We start from the raw sequence: 20449 nt of genomic DNA on the forward strand, positions 1-20449 counted from the left end.
AAGTACTTTAAAATGCATTTCTCAAAGTGCTTTGTAAGTATGTGCACAGGGGTTTCTTTTGCGCCCCTCATTGTTGTATCAGACATCTCCTGCAGGACAAGTAGCTAAGAGTTTGCTAAGAGGCAAGTGAAAAGTGAGGACCCCTCAGCTATCAATATATATTTAAGTGTGTATGATGGCAGGAGCGTCTCTTACAATTGACCCACAGGTTGTAAGTTTTGCGGCCTGTGTACCATAATAAATCTTAAATTACCAGTATAGGAAACAGTGCATCCTTACTATAAACACAGATGTTTGAACAGTACTAAAAACAGTCCCATGTGGGCCTTAATGTATTAGTGCTACTGAATATGAATACATTTCACTACTGCACTGTAGAAGAGATTAAGGCTTAATCACTTGTGAGAAGAAATACGCAAAAGAGAGAGAGATTACAAGATAAGGGAATGTGAGGAAATGGTGGGAAAGAGAAATTAAAGTAGAAGAATGTAATTAAGAGCCAGCGAGGAACAGGGAAAAATTTGAGATGCTAAAGGAAAAGCATATTATGCACTTAACCTGTGTTCACATAGACAACAACATGCCTCACTTGTAGGTGCGTGAATTCTCATGTGTTGATCATACGTGGATGAGCTCGCGCTCCTGAATAAATCCATATACCCCTAAGACTTTTTTGGACTTTACCATTACATTTGCGTAAGCCTCTCAAGCATCAACCGTAAGTGTCTTGTGTGTGTATATCTAAAGAATGTAACACATTGCACATTACCAAGAAGTTGTAAGCAAAACCCTTCATCATGAGTAAGGGTAACAATTTAGAACCATTGGTTACTGGTCAGTATGATGTAAAGACATGCGCAAGAGTTTATTAGTGGTGTGGTTTGTTTTTATACTCACAACATTTTACTGTTTTATTATATCATCCTGACATAAATATATTCAATGATAAATCACACATCTCATTTCTGTGTCATTCAGTGTGCATTTTGATGAGCCATGGTCATTTTGCGGGAGGGCCTCTGTCCTGGATTATCAGGTGACATGATTGGAACTTTGAAATTAAACAATGTGAGAACAGGTAATATATGTGTGTAAATGCAAATTGTTTAACCAATGTAATGCCCCAGCAAGTGTTATCATATTGTAGATATTAACATTTTCAGTGGTCTTCAGAGATCTTATTGTGTATTCCTCATTAATGTATTCCACCATTTTGTTGATTATAGGCCTCAGCTTCAAAGGAAGGAATGATATAGAGTTACAATTGCATAAGATTATTATTTTAAACTGTAATAAAGTGTTTTCTTTAAGAAACTGAACAATTTAAATCCATCTGATTGGATCAGTAGGCATTGTTACAATCTATAAGCTGCTTAAAAGAGAAGTCCCATGGAAAAATAATTTTCAGCGCTGTATTCAGTAACACAGGTTAGCATTTGACAAAAGCCTGGTTTTATATCCTTTTGTGCCAATAAACTTCCATTATCTGCAGATCAGGAGGCTGCAATTTTTAACTCTCCCTTCACAGTCATCACACTGACATCATTATTTATGGCAATGCTATGAAGTCTGTTCCTCTGTAGCCTTTCATTAGTCAGAATGACTGTGTGGTTAACAATGAGTAACTGCATTATTTAGCACAAGCCGTGTGAGTCCAGGGTGTTTGCCTAGTAGATTGGGCTCAGATAACAGAGGTAGAACACATACAAATGGCTGATATGCATTTGCCTGAAAACATTATAAACATTAAGCAAACTGAACTGTTAAAAAAAAAGAAAGCAGCAGTTTTGTGACAAGTAACACTTAATCATAGGCTTATAATTGTCGAGATGCGCGTGTTTGTTACTTTGTTTCTCTCCTATCTCCTCCTTGGTTTTATGAAATACCATATTGGCTCGAGTATAGGCCACACCCTTAATGTTTGGTGCTATTTTAAAGAAAAATTTATTTTTAGAGGAAAAAATACACATTAGTGGAATGGTAAAACCATATTTTATCTAATGAACCGAAATACATATATTTTAAAATTTTTAGTATCTATTATGCAGTTAGTCAGCATAGGTTATATACAAACAGAAATTTGGTAAACCAATAGCCATTTTAAGGTCCCCCCCTTAATTCACAATGCACCTTACTTATAGATATGCCCCTCTGCCCCCCAGATTGCCCCTTTGCCTACTGATATGGTTTAATCCCCCCAGATATGCCACTCTGCTCCCCAGATATGCCACTCTGACCCCTGCCGACTTACCAATGCATCCCCAGACTCCCTGATGTCTAGTGGGGCAGCCAGTGAACGGCTGTGCGATGCGCTTAGACAACCTCTGCTGTTTCTCGCCACTTCCGTCGGGGCTTCTATGCCGGCAATCCGTCATAAAAGCCCTGGCGGAAGTGCCAGCAGCAGCGGAAGTTGTCCGCGCACATTGCGCAGACGTTCACAGGCTGCCCGAGAGGAGGATCCAGGTCTCCTGCAGTGCTGCGTAGGATACTCATCTCTGGCAGCCGGTGAACGTCTGCGAGATGCGCTCAGACAACCTCCGCTCCTGCTGGCCGCTATTTCCGCTGGGGCTTCTATGGTGGAGCACCGGAAGGTCATGTAACGCCGGCGTTCCTTCATAGAAGGCCTGGCGAAAGTGGCGGCAGCAACGTGGGTTGTCTGCATCGTCCACCGGCTGCCAGAGAGGAGGATCCAGGCACCCCTGCAGTGATGCGAGGGGTCTGGATGCTAACCCTGCTGCTTGTCCGCAGCAGGGCTAAGTGAAAAAGCCCTGCCTGGCGCCCGGAATTGCATGTCCCGGCCATCGGGCGATACGAATTATGCATCCCTACGCTAAACCTCGATTATAGGCTGCACCCCCACTTTAAAGACTTAAAGTGTGTGGGGGGGAGTGCGGCCTATAATCAGGCCAATACGGTAATTCATTGGTAAGAATAAAAAATCTGCTACAACTATCGAGGCTCTGTTACTTTGTTAATGGATCTCCCTGGGAAGCCTATAACCCACTCATAAGCTTCTATTGATTGAAAAACAGCAAGGAACGCTGAAGAGACATCAGGATTAGTGATCCTGTAAAACCAAGTATTAGGAGTCATTTCAATATTTTAGACTCTGTGTTTTGCATACAAGAAGAACAATGCATGTGTGCTGTATCGAAGAATTCTATGCAAGGCTGAAATAGCCTTAGAAAGAAGTGATTTTTTTTTTTAACCTGATATTGTATCGTTCATTTTAGTGGTTGACCTAGTCGCTTCTGATTTAGAGGAACTCGCTCGAAAATGTTCTCTTTCATACAAGGTAAAATGTGAATGCGTGTTTTACTTTGAAATAACCCAAAGCAAACTAAATTCAAATGGGACCTACTGATCTATAAATCTTTATTAAGTGGTCTTATGTTTATTTTTTTTAAATACACATTCTGTGTATGTGTCAGATGTTGGCAGAACTTTGCGAGTGAAAGTTGTGTGGTAGTCTCAACCTTAGATGGATTGTCTCAAAGGGTATCTAATCTACATACCTGGGAACTTCCCAGAGCAGGCTACAAGGAGCCCTACCTCTTGGGGAATGGCTTTGTCAGAGGTAGGCCTGCTCCAAAACAATATTGCATAGGAAGAAAAGTTGGCAGGAAGTGGGCACGGCTAAACACTGCTCCCCTTAACCAGAGAAGTGACCTGGAGAGTTCCCAGGTAGTTCTGTCTGGTCAGATTGATCATCTAGGGACGTACCTAGAGTATTTGGCACCCAGGCGCATCCTGTTTGTGACACCCTCCACTTTGAAATGTAAAGACACCCACAAAAAACTTAATGTTGGCAAGAATATTTATTTCACACATTTGTAAACTGTATGTCAACTGGAAAAAAATAAAATCTGAAAAAATAAATTATAAACTTATCAAATTAGTTTTTAAATAAATAACGTTTACTGAACAGATATGGTACAGCATAACTCACATCACTATATACTGAGCCAGACATTGATGGTGGTAGGCCTCAAGAGCAGGGAATCAACTAGGGAGTTGGGAAAAGACAATGAGTTGATGAGGTGTAAAGCAACGTTGTACAGAGAACAATGCATGTGTGCTGCAAAACGTTTTCTGCCTCCCAGCTCCTTTTGATTTTGGGGGGACATTTGTTTTGGGCTAGTGCAAAACCGCTGGAGGATGCACTTCTGGTGGAAAGTATGTCCACAGCAAATTGCTACCACATTACAATTATTACCTAGAGATTCCATACAAATACTACAGGATGCCCCAATGGGCATGACTGCACTTTACTGTAGTCTACTACATCTCAATACTTTGAAGAAACATTAACTTAGCTACTGGAAACAACTCAAACAGAAGACCACAATACATTTATACGTTTAATTATTTATTAATGACTATCTGTAAAGCGTCTCAATACGGGGAACAAAGCTTTGGTCGCCAGAGTCCAAAGAAGGGAAGTCTCTCAAATCCTTCAGGACTAGTAGCTGCCTTGGATGTTGTTGATGGGGCCAACTGTTTCAAAGAAGGTGTAACCAGGGAGGCAGGGCGTTGTAGAAAGGGCGACTTACGGCTTCTGCTGCTGCTGGTGGAGAACTAAATGTTTTCTGCGGTAGCTCTGCTTCGTTTTTTAGGCTCACAATATCTTTGTCTGCAATCTGTACTTATTTCTTTTCGTATGGCAATGAGAGCACTGTGGGGGGTATTCTGCTCTTCTCGCAAATATGTTATTACCTTTTTACATTTTCGATCATCTCCATAGATGCCTTGTGTGCCTCTTTCAAATTGTTGTATTCTTTTGTGACAGACAGACTGTATGAAGCTAGGTCTAGCAATGCTTCTGTCCTGTCCCCACTTGTCTTACCACCATCTGCACCTCCTGTGTCTGCGATTCCAGCAGCATCTTCATGTCCGCCACAGATTTCATCTCCCTTCTGAATTTCTCAAGTTCCTCCATGTTAGGTTTGATTTCCAGCTGCTGTTGGTCAAAGCACCTCTGTTGTTCCTGCATTTAGTTGGTCCACTTCCCTCTTTAGAGATTCTGCCTAAAGAGCAGGACCATCCTGTTCTCCAACAACATTCACCGGTTCTGGGGCCACGTAGATGTCTAAGCGGCCTCACGGTCGCCTAATTCAGTCCCACAGCTATCCGCTGTAGCGCCCGCACAGTGTGTGAGGAAACTCTTTTCCCGCCCAGTTTCCTGCTTCCTCTTGCAAAGTGTGTGAGCTTTGCAGCGGTAAGCTGCGGGCACATATATGCACCTATGCTGGGCAGGCACCCCCTGATCAGTGGCACATTTGACAGACCAATCCCCCGCATCCACCCCATGACCTCACAGGGTCTAACCGAACATGTTTTTTGTTGCCATATGTTCTGTCTTCTTGCCAGATATGAGGGGTGCTTTTATGTGTGCATCATGCCTCATATTCTCTAATTAGGTTATGAGGGAGTGGGGGGGATAAAGTAAATATGGTAATTTTTGAATGGTTAAGCACAAGGCCAGCAGGTTTTGGTTAGGATTCATGAAGGCCTCAGCTCTTAGATTGTGGTACCTCGCAGCTGTCTTGGCAAATAAAATCAAATGCTAAGGTATCTTCTCTTTACTGTTAAATGTAAGGAAGCCTCCATGCCATGGGCGTGTCCTGTTTTCACCTCAACATGAGTGCTGTCTGATGCTTGGGGTGGGCTGCTATGATACTTTATTGTACTTTTTAGGACAATAGCCACACTGTGTAGCTCAGCTTTGGCTAGCCATAGTGTCAGCGCAGCTCTGGTGCAGCGACGTCCCCCCTTCTCTCTACAACACTGTTTCTGTCTGGTGCTGAAGGGGTTAATCGCTGGTGTCCCGGCAGAAAGGAAGCAACTTCTGGCATCCCATCACAGTAACCTAAAATATAAAAGAAAGGGTGTTACATTTCAAAACTTTAGATTTAGTTACTCCTGTGTATGAACGCTTAAGTGGTACCTGATTCCAGTGTAATACCTGTCACAGGAGCACATATTGTGTTCATGTTTCTGCCTGCAGACTCTTGTAGCCGTGAGGAGAGTCCTGCTTGCTCGGTACTCTGCATTTCCTTCCAATGGAGCGGATTTGTATGAAGAGTTGAAGAGCTCCACTGCCATTCTTCCAACAGGCAATGCTAAGTAAGGATCTTCATCATGACATGTTTGTGAATGTGGCTAGGAATGATTCAAAATAAAGCTGTATCCGTCTGTGTTCTACTGCTATATTGTGTGTGTCTTTTTAAAGGGGTAGGCCATAATTATCTTTTTTTTAGCTGATGTGTCTTTTTAAAGGGGTAGGCCTTAATTATCTTTTTTTTAGTTGATGTGTCTTTTTAAAGTGGTAGGCCTTAATTACCTTTTTTCAGTTGATTACTGTGGATGTCAATTCAAAGGGAAGACCCCAAAATAATTTATTACCAATATCATATAGGTGTTTCTGTTTCAAAATAACGATAGTTTTCACTTAATGCAATGCTTATATGTGTATATGTGTAGCTCTATTATCTCACCTCAATCTACTAGACAAACACCATACTGCTTGCGGTAAACAAAAGAATGTTGGCGGAAAAAATCTGATTATTAGAGCCCCATTAACGTTTCTCTAAGCAATCAGCTTGATTTGTTTTTGTTTAGGGAACATCACGAAGATATCTAATGCAGACCTCCTGGTCTCCAGATAAACATTGTCTTTTAACCCCTTCGCGACCTTTGCCGGTTCAGGACCGTCATGACAAGAAGGTCACTAAATGACCTTTGACGGTTCTGAACCGTCAAAAAGTTAAATAAGCTTAGAAAGTGATCAAGGATCACTTTCTTCGCTTAAACGGCCTTGCTGCAATGCCTCGATGTCGAGGCATTCAGCAAGGCCGAGATCGGCATCGGGGGCCATGTCTGGCCCCTCCCCGGGGCGTCAACAGCCGCCATACATTGTATGGCGGCGGACGCCCGTTTTAAAAGCGTTTAGGAGGCGATCAACGATCGCCTCCTAAACTTAAATGGTGTCGCTGGAATGCCTCGATCAGGAGGCATCCAGCGACACCAAACACTTACCTTTAGGTGGGCTGTGACCGCTCCGGAGAGCGGTCACAGCCGCAGCTGCCGGTGATCTTCGCCATCCGCAAGATGGCGGCGGCCCGGGAAATAAAACAATAAAGAAGAAAGAGTTCGCTAGACGGTCTCCAGACCCTCTAGAGAACTGGCTCCACTTGCTGGTTGAATACAGGTACTGCATTCAACCATGCAAGTCAATGGAGCCCAGCTTTCTAATCACTATGTGATTAGTAAAATATTCAAAAAAAAATAAAAAAATGGAAAAAAAAAAAATGTGCTAACATTTAAAAATAATTATGCAGTGATGTCACTAGATGAACCATCCAGTACCAGCAAAATGTGTAAAAAAAATATAAAAAAAGTATTAAAAAAATAAAAAAATAAAGTTTATTATTTTGAGCAAGTGCTAAAATTTCTCAAAAATCTCAAAGAGTTAAAATAAAAGCACTTCAAATACCCAAGGGGTGTCTAATATATAAAAAAATTGCTGATGGGGTAAATTGGAGTGGCCTATCTCACAGATAGGGCATAGGTACAGACTGACCAAAATGGAGAAAAAAAGCGCACTTCCCAAATGTGGCATTTTAAATCTGAAACAACCCGACAAACCCATGCATGTCGGGTATCACTGCACTCAGGAGATGTTCCTGAACACATATTGGGGGGTTGTTTGACAGTGACATATACCAGAACCTGTATATCTATAACTAAAGTACAATTTGTGTGAAAAAAATTACTATTACAAAGTTTGACAAAGTGTAGTTCTATAATTGGTGCATGGAAAGGGTTAAAATAACAGCATTCGGAATACCCTGGGGTGTCTAGTTTTCCAAAATATATGGTTTGAATGGGTTAAATTTAGTTAACCGGCTTCAAAGATATTCCAAAGAGGAGATGGAGGCAGAATGACCAAATGACCACCTGAATTACGCATGCCCCAAAAGTAGCCTTTTACCAGCCAAACAATCTGACAAACCCATGCATGTGGGGTATCGCTGTACTCAGGAGATGTTCCTGAACACACATTGGGGTGTTGTTTGATAGTGACATATACCAGGACCTGTATATTTATAACTAAAGTACAATTTGTGTGAAAAAAAAAATAAAAAGAATTACTATTACAAAGTTTGACAAAGTGTAGTTGTATAATTGGTGCATGGAAAGGGTTAAAATAACAGCATTTGGAATACCCTGGGGTGTCTAGTTTTCAAAAATATATGGTTTGAATGGGTTAAATTGAGTTAACCGGCTTCAAAGATGTTCCAAAGAGGAGATGTAGGCAGACTGACCAGATTTGTTAAAAAAGATTTGGAAATCATAAAACGCTGCTTGTACTTATTGCCCTATAACGTACAAAAAACAGCAAAAAAACATAAAAACATTGGGTATCTCTAAACTCAGGACAAGTAGTAGAATCTATTTAGCTAGTTTTTTTACTTGCTTTTTTAGGTGAGTAAAAGATTTTTCAAATAAAAGTCATAAAATGTCTTTTTTTTCAATTTTTCACCATGTTTTTTTTATTTTTTTTATAGTAAATAAGATGATACGATCAAAATAATGGTATCCGAAGAAAGCCCATCTTGTCCTGAAAAAAACAATATATAACTTATGTGGGTACACTAAATGGGTGAGGAGAAAATTACACCTGAACACAAGCACCACAAAAGTGTCAAAACAGCCTCGGTCCCACAGGGTAGAAAACGAAAAATGAGCCCGGTCCTTAAGGGGTTAAACGGCATGTAATACTACTTTGAAGCTCTACTTTGCACTGGCGTAACTACAGAGCAACCTCTGTGACCACTTGTTCATGTCCCCTCGTGCCGCTTTAAAATTGTTCAGAAAGAGCACTTCTGACCTGAAGCTGGCCGGTTCGTGTTCGGAACAGCCATTTCTGAACAATTTTGAACGGGAACGTGACCCTGCGGTGAAACCGAGGCTGCTTGCACAGTGTGTGAGCAGCAGGAGAGGTAAGGGGATGTGGGAGGCAGGAGGTATGTATTTATAAATGTAAGAGGGCATTGATGTCTGTGTAAGTGTACGGGAACATGTATGTCTATGTATAGAAGTGTGTGAACATGTATGGATAAGTGATGTGTGATGGAGTGTGTGTTAGAAGGAGCGTGTGTTAACATGTGTAAGTGTGTTTACATATGTGTGCCAGAGAGTATGTTGGAGGAGGAAGGGGCAAAGATAGTACATAAAAGAAACAAGCAGATATCGGGACATCGCGCCCTATATATCGCTCGTTTCTTTTATGCATCTGACAGACGGAGGGGAAATCCGTTTGGGGCTGCACCAGGCCTGCCGACTCTGCTAACAACAAGCGGGTTAGAAGCCCTTACCGTTTGTCTATTTTGGGGCAAAGATGGAGCATGTTTGAAGTTCGGGGCCCTGGGACAATTCCACCCTTTGGTTTCTAGTTATGCTCCTGCTAGAACATGTATTTAGTGCTCTAATTAAGTATTTATGCCATTGACATTGGTAGTTTTTAGACAGGATGGAATGCCACATTGAGCTAATAGATTTGTAGTTTGATAATCCTGCACTCTTTTTTTTTAATCTAAAAAATTAGTCAGATTTCAGTTTACTATTTCTTAAAGGGTCCGTGCTTGAACTACCGAAGTATCTTACCCTGGGTTTCGGGATTCCTGCTAGGCTGATTTAATTTCAACAAACGGGGAAATGGCTGTGTTTTATGTTCCTTGCAGAGCATTTCACATGGAGACACTCTGCAGGGGTAAGTACATGGAGCAGCTATGCAAAAATAACTTTGAAAGGACACATTCCTTTATAATGTGTTGCACAGTATTATTAGTAATTTCAAAATTTGTTTTATGAGTTTAGCACATGAATAATATTGCAACCATGATGATTTTGTACTAGGTTTATATAATTGATACATTTATTTTTTGATTTTTATGCCGGATCATTCAAATTGAAAAATGATTGGAACATACAGCTATGTTTTTAAAATTGGCAATTTTATCAATTGCCTGTAGTATTCCTTACTGTGTGTGATTTGCAGGCTGGACTTCATCTTGGATTCGGGTTTATATACAGGAGAAGTAACAGAGATTGCTGGATCAGCCGGCAGTGGAAAGACGCAGGTATGGATACGTTTTCCAATCTTTTTGTGTATTAAAGAACTACTTTTTTTTTTTTATCAAATTCACACAGTGAAAAGGCTGGGATCTTTGTTCCTAGTGTGTGTGTCTGTGTATATATATATATATATATATATATATATATATATATATATATATATATATATATATATATATATATATATACACACACACTCTGTTATATGATGTGAGCTACTGTGCTATCACTGTGGGGCCACGCAATGTCAAGTTATGTGGCCTCATGTAGCCAGGGGCTCTCCTGCTTAAAGAAGTTAGGCCAGTCCTACATACAGTTTTTTATCTACTTGTACTTTTTAGATTTGCCAGAGCATTGCAGTTAATGTGGCTTACACTCTGAAGCAGAAAGTACTTTATGTTGACACTACTGGTGGACTAACAGCCACCCGCCTCCTGGAGTTAGTACAGTCCAGAACACAGGAGGAAGCAGAGCAGGTGAGTTTTAATAGCCACCAGCAAAATCATAAGACATTACTACTGAAAGATCACATCTAGAATGGCTATTTGTTGTTTGTATTTTGCCAGATAGCATGTTTACAAAGGATCGAGGTGGTCAGTGTTTTCGATGTTTACAAGTTGTTAGATGTCCTCCAGGACCTGAGACAAAACATTTCCCAACAGGTATGATAATCATAGGCCACACAGTCACAACTTTTTTCATGCCTAATATAACAGTGGGGTAGGGCTAGTCATTGTGGGGTAGGGATGGTCCCCCTTAGTGCCTTTCATGGGAGTGAATTTGACCAGTCATTGGGGAGAAAGTGGATGAGGAGCATATTACAGCTGGTACAAGTAAATTTGCATGTTGTTAACCAGCAATGTTGCCCTGCAGTATGTGGGATGTATAAATAAAAGTGATTGGTGATTTCACCAATTGACTCCAGTTCACCAGGAAAGCTTCCAGCCACCTGAAGTTTCCAGTGCATTGCCCATAGCATTTTTTCAGGATAGCATCCATTTTTTCAGGATGGAACCCAACAGGAAACTTGGCAAAGTAATAATGTAACTTTGTTACACAGGCTCAACGTTTGATATAACCATAAAGAACTTTAGGTGTGTACAGAGAGAATAATAAACTGTCTTGTCCTTCAGCTGTTAAGATCTGGAGATCCACTGAGAATTGTGATTATAGACTCTGTTTGTGCTGTCATTTACCCACTTCTTGGAGGCAAGCAGACCGAAGGTAGGTATGAGCACTCGCCGGAAAGAAAGGTTAAATACACTTAATCATAAGAAATGGCTGTGACACAATACATTGTAAGAAATGAGCGCTCCAATGCTTTTATAAAACCAAATCCATTGAGGAATTTATAGGGGGGGGGATAAAATATATTAGAAGTGAACATGATATAAAAAATTGACAGAGACAGCCAGGTAATGCAGGTGAAATTATTATTTTAGAGATATTTGTAAAAATTATTTGGAAGGGTGTAAGAAATCATTTTTATACTTTTATTTTGTTCTGCACATTTTAGGCCTGAATGCAACTTGAGTGCTAGGAACATATGGTATCAATTAAGTGACGTAGTTTAGAGGGTCTTCTGTGGGATGCTGGTGTATCATATTACTGTTCCAATAGGATTCCTTTACGTATACCATAACCAAATGTAAAGGGGTATAAATTGGCATGACGACAAGGATAAGGTCTCTTTCCACGCTCTCATCTTCATCTCACCAAGATACTAAGCCTACAGTACCTTTTATCAACATTTGTTCCAGCATTGGTATTGTATGAATTGATAATTTGTCATCGAATAAACTTAATTAATAGACTTTGAAGCTGTGGTCTTGATTGCTGTTTGATCACTGGAGAAGCTTAGATATTCAAGACAAAGAATATTCTAACAAAGGGCAACTTGTTTTTTGATCTCTGATGAATTCATTGTAGATATAATACTTTCTATGTCTATGTAAATAATGTCTGCATTAATTCTTATATTTTCTTGACCCATTGTATAGGAATGGCAATGATGATGCATCTGGCACGAGACCTACAGACCCTAGCACATGACTTCAGTCTAGCCGTGCTTGTGAGTTGTTACAGTGAACAGCTAAATTTAAGTACTAGAGCATATTGCAAGTAACTTTACTGCTATTCTTACACGTCTGCTGATGTGGGGTCGATGTCTCATTGTGTTGCTATAACTGTAGATAACCAACCATATCACTAAGGATGGAGCCACCGGGATTCGCCCTGCGCTGGGCCGTTCTTGGAGCTTTGTCCCAAGTACACGCATTTTGCTGAAGAGGCTGGAGGGTGGCAATGAAAGTGAATGTCGTGTTGTATCCCTTGTCAAGTCATCACGACAGGTATTGTCAGAAGTCCTCCTTGATGCTATGAGTTATTCATTAAAGTTGACAATGTCAGGAGCACTCGCAGGAGAGTTGTGGTTTCATTGTAAAAGGCTAAACTTGAGACATTTCCCCTGTATCTTCTGAAGGAGTGCATAATGCATACTTTAATCGGTAAAGTGAGTTTCCTCTTCATAAAGTAAGATGAATTCACCTAACCATATGGTTAGAGAAACTGTTAACATTCTAAAAGGTGTAACATTATTTGTTTATTAAAACTACCTACCACTTGTACTGTTTTAAATATTCTGCACACACCAGCCTGAATAACCTTCCCTAGGAGTGAGCAGCAGCCTCCTGATGAACACATTATAACCACTTTTCTGGATCATTCATATCTTGTTGGTTGATGCACACCACTACTATCGTGATTATTATCCTTATCAATCTCTACGTGTGTGTGTGTATATATGTATGTATGTGTGTGTGTGTGTATATATATATATATATATATATATATATATATATATATATACATACATACATACATGTAGAGATTGATAAGGATAATAATCACGATAGTAGTATTATATTTATATATATATATATATATATATATATATATATATATATATATATACCGTATTGGCACGAATATAGGCCGCACCCTAAAAGTTAGGTGTTTTTTTTAAAGAAAAAATTTTCTGCCCCCCCCGAGATATGCTGCCACTCCCCCCGTGGGAAGTGCCCACAGGGGAGGCTGTCTGAGCGTATCAGAGAGTAGGATACAGGTCCCCTGCACCGCTGCGGGGGATCTGTATCCTAACCCTGCTGCAAGTCCCGGGCGTCGGGCTCTAGACCCCGAATATAGGCCGCACCCCCACTTTAAAGACTTAAAGTGGGGGGGAAAAGTGCGGCTTATATTCGGGCAAATACGGTATATATATATATATATATATATATATATATATATATATACCGTATTGGCTCGAATATAGGCCGCACTTTTTTCCCCCACTTTAAGTTTTTAAAGTGGGGGTGCGGCCTATATTCGGGGTCTAGCGCCCGACGCCCGGGACATGCAGTCCCGGGCGCCGGGCAGGCAGCGGGGTTAAGATACAGATCCCCCGCAGCGGTGCAGGGGACCTGCATCCTTCTCCCCGATACGCTCAGACAGCCTCCCCTGCCAGCACTTCCCACGTGGGGGGGTGCCGGCAGGGGAGGTTATCTAAGCGTTTTACCTCTGCCCACCCCCGACTTACCGGAGCAGACTCCCGGGTGTCTTGAGGGGCCGGCGGGAGACATTTACGCAATACGCAAATGCAACTTCCGGTAACGGTACCGGAAGTTGCATACGCGTATTGCGTAGATGTCCCTCGCCGGCCCTGAAGACACCCGGGAGTCTGCTCCGGTAAGTCGAGGAGGGGGGGCAGAGGAGGACAGCGGCAGCGTATCGCGGGGAGGGAGGACAGCGGCAGCGTATCGCGGGGAGGGAGGACAGCGGCAGCGTATCGCGGGGAGGGAGGACAGCGGCAGCGGATCTCGGGGAGGGAGGACAGCGGCAGCGGATCTCGGGGAGGGAGGGCAGCGGATCTCGGGGAGGGAGCGCAGCGGATCGCGGGGAGGGAGGACAGCGGCAGCGTATCGCGGGGAGGGAGGACAGCGGCAGCGTATCGCGGGGAGGGAGGACAGTGGCAGCGTATCGCGGGGAGGGAGGACAGTGGCAGCATATCTCGGGGAGGGAGGACAGTGGCAGCATGTTTTTTTTGGTGCTTTTTTAAAGAAAAAAAACTTTTTCTTTAAAAAAGCACCAAACTTTTAGGGTGCGGCCTATATACGGGGGCGGCCTATATCCGAGCCAATACGGTATATATATATATTATTTTACTCAAAGACAATAATTAAGTGCTGTCTTGTTGGTGGTTGCAGCCTTGGTAAGAAGGGAAATAATTTCAGGACAGGAAATTGATCAGACAGTGTTGGCCTTGCCTCTATGAGCCACAGCTCCCAGCTTCCATTAGATGAACATTAATACCACCAAACAGTCAGCGTTCGTCATTTCTTCAAAAGGGGCAAGGTGGATATTTTACAGTCTGGTTTTGTTATAGCCTTGAATGAAAAAAAACCAACTTAATTTTATCCCCAATCTTGAATACTCCATTGTATATAAGTACTTGCCCGTGACTTTGTCTTTATAACAATTGTAGCGCTATCTATTTCTATAAATCTTTGACATCTTCCTTTCCCATATTGATTGACTTACTTCCTGTGGTGTACTAAGGCTTATCCATTTCACAGTCACATAAATGTATTGCTTTTTTCCCCTCCTATTTCGGTATAGTAAAACACCATTGTCCTTCTGTTATCGTTTCTCGCATTTGCAGTCTGCTCCTTTTTTGCTAGCTTTGCTGATTCTTGTTCTCTTTCTATAGCCCGCCAACCTGGAGGTGGAGGTGCAGGTTGGATGCTCTGGAATACTGGATGAGATTAGTGCAGGCACCGAAGCTTCATAGTGACGGCTCCCACAGCATTATCCTGTCTGGATTGCCTAGACCCTTGGTTAGGAATGTGTCGCTAAAATACTGGATCGTGTTTTATAAAATGCATCCATATAATGTCCATAAAGTGAAAAGCATGGCGTTCAGAAGTCCGGGATAATACCTTTTGGTGTGCTGTTGAACACAGTTTCTGTATATATTTCAGCTCAGCCAGCACAGTACAGGGATGTAAGCAATATAAGGATTCCATCTTCTGCTGGCACCATGCAATTTGTCACCCTGCAACCCATGTGATCTCTACACATTATCAAACAATATTTATTGAAATATCATGTACTTTAGAATACTGAATTCTGTGAATTTTAGGGGACGTTTGCATTTGTGTTCCTGCTATGAGCAGATAAACATGGGAGTTCTTACCAAATCTATCAACAAATGGTGAGGACTAATTTGGGACGAGATTTATTTCCAGGGTTCTTTTCATATCCCCTGGATAATGTTTAAGATGAGACAGAACCACCATTTCAAATGCATTGATGACGATAATGGAGTTTGTGGAATAATGAGGAGTTTTCTATCAATCGGGAGTCTGTGAGCTTCATTATAGCAGGTGTGTATTCCACAGATGACTTTCTGCATGACTTACCTAAACCATTCTGCTCAAAGGACTAGCTGTGAAGACCATTTTAGAAAGGAGAAAAGCCTGGGTAGTTCAGGAAGCTGTGCAGAAGGGTTCTGTCTGCCTGAATAATCCATGGTTTTTGTTACATCGACTCCTTATAGTCCAGTATCATATCTTGGTGGGAATCTTTCCCTTTAAGGTGACACTTTGGTTGGACCTTCTGCCTCCAGCATCTCAAGCAAGTACAGAATTTTAAAACATGTAAATGTTGTAAATTTATGTAAATCAGATGTAGGTTTGAATAAACAACATGAAACAGTTTCTTAGCTCTGAGTCTTGTTTTACATAGACTGCATGAAGGTGGCATCTGCTACATCATAATTCATTATGAAGGCTCAGCCTCCATAAACATCTCCTGCAGGATACATACTGCAAGTGCTGAGATGACTTCAATAGAAGATATCGCTATACACTGCCAAGCTGTGCCATATACGTGTTTTTTGTAGGAAGTACTCAATGTGGTCGGCCTTAATAACGCGCAGTGAAACTGGTTATTTAAAGGGAACCGTTCTGCAAACCTTACTTTTAACAGTAAGAACTATTTAAAAAAAAAAAAAAAAGTGCATAATGATTTTAACAGTGAAAATAAGTTTATTGCAAACTTAACACTTTTAGAACTAAATGTCACATCCCCTGTTGGCACTAATGTTATAGCAACCGAAAAAGCTTCTTAAGAGTTTCTGTGTTGTTTTTAATGCCAATTCAAAACAATGTAACAGACCTGCTAAAATCTATTTGCTTAACATACTAGAGAGGTGCAACAGCACCCTTACAGGGGAATGGCCACCATCAAAGTACTTCAATTATTAAAATTATACACAGGCTGGGGACCAGACCACCTCTTTAAAGCAAAAACTGCCTTAAAGCGAAGCATATAAAAGTCATATAAAAGACTAAATACATGTTTGCACTAGCATTTATTAAGTGTGCAATAACATGTAAAAGCGGCATACTAGTTTCTCTGAAGTTAGAAACACACCAAATAAACTGGCACAACCAAAATGGTATTAAAAAATGTATTTCGATTTCACTGTTTTGTGTGGTTTGCTTTGATTTATTTTTCCTGGCTTGATGTAAATATTTTACAATTCTATACACACATACATTTTAAAAGTTTACTTTTTTTTGACTTGTTAGCTATGTCCAAACATTTGAACTCCATGGTTAACAACTACATATTTTGTAGCATCCCAAAACGAATGTCGTATTAACATGAGCGAAGAAAGCCTATATGAATTCCTTATACGTGTTATAACATTTGTGGCACATGAAAAGATGGGGATTATTGAGTCTGGATTTAGATCTTCGTGAATGGGTGGGGTAGGCTGCAGTCATGACATTCATTAATGCTGCTTCACTTTACAGGAGGTCGACTGAAACAATACAGGGATTACGGAATCCTGTAAAGTGTCCTATCGCAGGACATCAATGTTATCGTCTCAGAGGGATCAAGAGAAACAAAGGAACATTTTGGTCAAATGCTCTGTGTATGTCTACAGTGGAGGCCAATGTGATGCCAGGGTCTGAAAATATGTGGCCTAATAACTTAAAAACAGGACATGAAATAAAAACAAGCCCTAGATGGTTTTCAGTACTAGATTCAATGTTTTTTTTCCATGCTGCAAGATTTCCATCTTCTTGGAAGTCATGTGCATTAGGAACAGCCCTTCAAAATGTATAGAGAAGTTATGAAGTATGATTCATTCATCGGAAAACCTTCAATTTTGCCAAATAAAACCCTTTGATGTAGCGTTATGAATGCCATCGTATTATATCCATCTGGTTATATACTTGCACTGTGTGATTATGCTCCTTATCTGACAGCTTTGTATATAAGGCTGTGTGTTTTCTTAATAAACTGTTCCTGTTGTCACCTCAACGTGAGTGCTGTCTGATGCTTGGGGTGGGCTGTCATGATACTTTGTCTTTTTAGGACAATAGTCACACTGTGTAGCTCAGCTTTGGCTAGCCATAGCGTCAGCGCGGCTCCATTGGATTGCGGTTCTGTTTCTTCTCGCCTGCGCTCAAAGGGTTAACCACGGAGTCTCGGATTGTAGGAAGTGTGATTTGCCGGGTGTATCAAGTCAGTGTACAGGTCTTCGTGTCACAACTTACATTTCCACAATTATACAAGACTGTTTCTCAAACCGGACATACGAATAAATTAACACGCGTGCCTTGTAAAAGGAGACCTAAACCTCTGACCTTTGTCTCATGTAAGGCTGCCTTTAACCCTGCCATATGAATTCATAAAATTGTTTTATAAATTTAAATAAACATCATGTTAGGGATGTTATGGAGATAAAAATAGGCACCGCATGGCTGATTTTATATTTTGTACCCTTCGTTACAACGGCTGTTGGAACATTTCTGTGCTGCTCGTGTTTAGCTGTAATTTTCTTCTTTCCCGTTTACTGAACCCACACAAGTTATATATTGTTTCTTCCAGGACGAGAAGGGCTTTCTTTAGAAGTCATTCTTTTGATTGTATCATATAATTTACTATTAAAAAAGTATCAAATATGGTGAAAATTTAGAATTTAGTCTTTTTCTGACTTACTCATCTATAAAAGCTAATGAAAAAAACTGCTAAATAAATTGTACTATTTGTTCTGAGTTTAGAAATAAATGTTTTTATTGCAAGTTATAGGGCAATAAGTACAAGTAGCGTTTTCCTGTTTCAAAACCATTTTTCCAAATCTGGTAATTCTTCCCCCCATGTGCTATTTCAGGTATCTTTGAAGCCGGTCAATACAATTTACCCCATTAAACCATATATTTCTGAGTACTAGACACCCCAGGGTATTTCAATTGCTGGTATTAACTCTTTTCATGCACTTATTCTACCACCAGTTTTTGCAGTAGTATATCAAAGTTTGCAGTAGTATATTTTGTGTGTATTTTTCCCCACACACCTACCGTATTTGCTCGATTATAAGACAAGGTTTTTTCCAGAGCAAATGCTCTGAAAAATACCCCTCGTCATATAATCGGGGTCGTCTTACAATCAGACCTCAACTAGGTCTGATTATGAGACTAAGATCCAGATCCCCCGCAGCGATGCAGGGGACCTGGATCCTCCTATCTCCTCCCCAAACTTACCGGTACTTCTGAGTCCCCGGTGCTTAGTCCGGGCAGCGTGTAGAGCTCTACGCGATTTGCGTACACAACTTCCGCTGCAGCCGGGAGGAGGTGCGGTTAGCAGCAGGGGTTGTCTGCGTCCATCGCTGTCTAAGCAAATCGTGTAGAGTTCTACACGCTGCCTGGACTACGCACCAGGGACTCAGAAGTTCTGGTAAGTTTGGAGGAGGGAGGGTTAAATGGGGGGCATAAGGCATTTCTGGAGGCAGAGTCCTCTGTGAAATGCCTTTTAACCCCCGTAATGCCACTCTGCCTCCAGAAATGCCTTTTAACTCTCTATATGCCACTCTGCCTCCTGAAATGCCTTATACCTCCCTATATGCCACTCTGCCCCATAATATGCCTTTTAACCCCCTAAATGCCAGAGTGGCATATAGGAGTATAAGGCAATTCTGGAGGCAGAGTGGCACATAGGGGGTCAAGAGGAATATTATGGGGGACAGTGGCATTTAGAGGGTTAAAATGCATATCATGGGGCACAGTGGCATATAGGGGTATAAGGCATTTCTGGGGCAGAGTGGCAAGCCAGGGGGCAGATGTGCATAACTGGAGGGGCAGGTTGAAAAAAAGAAATAAAAACAAAATATTTTCTCAATCATAGCTTTTATTAAAAAAAAATAGTTCACATAGTTTACATGAATTAACATTTACTGGTAAAACTTTTTTCCTATAGGGTCGTCTTATATTCAGGCTTTTTCTTTTTTTCATAAATTAATATTCAGATTTGGGGGGGGTCGTCTTATAATCGAGCAAATACGGTACTTTAGGTAACAATTTACAGCTCCTGGTATGTCACTGTCACACAACACCCCAATATGTGTTCAGTAACATCTCCTGAGTACAGTAATACCACCCTTGCATGGTTTGTCAGGTTGTTTGGGGGATGAAAGCCACATTTAGGACGTGTGCATCTTTCAAATTGGAAATTAGACATGTGGTCATCCTTCCCTCTGTGTTAACTGGGACATTGTTGAACCCGGCCAATTCAATTTACTCCGTCAAATTATTCATTTTTTAAAAGACACCCCATGGGCATTTAACATGCCAGTATTTTATCTCTTTCCATACGAGAAATGTTTTAAGATAAGGCGCTAATTTTAGGACTTGCTCATAAAAATATTTTTTATATACCGTATATTCCGGCGTATAAGACGACTGGGCGTATAAGACGACCCCCAATTTTTGCAGTTAAAATATAGAGTTTGGGCTATACTCGCCCTATAAGACTACCCTTCTACCCAGTATACAATAACCAGCCAATCACGGCAAGCGCTGTACCTTACCGGTGATTGGCTGGTTGTTGTATGCAAAGCCTGCTTGGATTGGGTGGGTCAGCTCTCCCTAACATACGTACACACCAGCTTACTATACTATAGTATACTATATATACTGTGACGGTGAACCGGGCATGGTGGTGGATAACATATATATTTCTCAGAAAATACTGCAGTGCAATGTATTTGATAACCCCAGGCAGAATGGTTTGTTACCGACAAAATAATGGTAATGTTGTAGTTATGTTTGGGTCCCTGGGGTGGAGCATTTGGAGAGAAGGGAGGGCCAGTGCTCCACTCCACAGTTTACTTGCAGCAGGTGATGAAGCCAGTCCAGGAGTTCTGGTTATCCCAGATAGTTACTCACCGGTTACCAATGAG

General features: G+C 41.1%; 1 protein-coding gene across 1 annotated transcript; it reads left to right on the forward strand.

Moving 5' to 3' along the window:
- Positions 1-956: 956 nt before the first annotated feature.
- On the forward strand, positions 957-15035 carry RAD51D (RAD51 paralog D). The gene is made up of 10 exons (XM_053454817.1): positions 957-1078; positions 3234-3295; positions 6008-6126; positions 10064-10145; positions 10482-10616; positions 10707-10802; positions 11274-11364; positions 12141-12211; positions 12333-12491; positions 14906-15035. Exons 1-10 carry the CDS (start codon positions 997-999, stop codon positions 14984-14986), a joined length of 978 nt encoding a protein of 325 aa, XP_053310792.1. The 5' UTR covers positions 957-996; the 3' UTR covers positions 14987-15035.
- Positions 15036-20449: the final 5414 nt, after the last annotated feature.

The sequence above is a fragment of the Spea bombifrons genome, chromosome 2, assembly GCF_027358695.1.
Source record: "Spea bombifrons isolate aSpeBom1 chromosome 2, aSpeBom1.2.pri, whole genome shotgun sequence".
In the NCBI taxonomy this organism is placed as follows: Eukaryota; Metazoa; Chordata; class Amphibia; order Anura; family Pelobatidae; genus Spea; species Spea bombifrons.

Bases quoted from the DNA above. Each gene is read 5' to 3' on its own strand.
- RAD51D (XM_053454817.1), top strand. From the start codon at position 997: ATGGTCATTTTGCGGGAGGGCCTCTGTCCTGGATTATCAGGTGACATG. The intron at 11,365-12,140 runs GTAGGTATGAGC...CCCATTGTATAG, and splicing joins TGGAGGCAAGCAGACCGAAG to GAATGGCAATGATGATGCAT. The intron at 12,212-12,332 runs GTGAGTTGTTAC...CTATAACTGTAG, and splicing joins ACTTCAGTCTAGCCGTGCTT to ATAACCAACCATATCACTAA.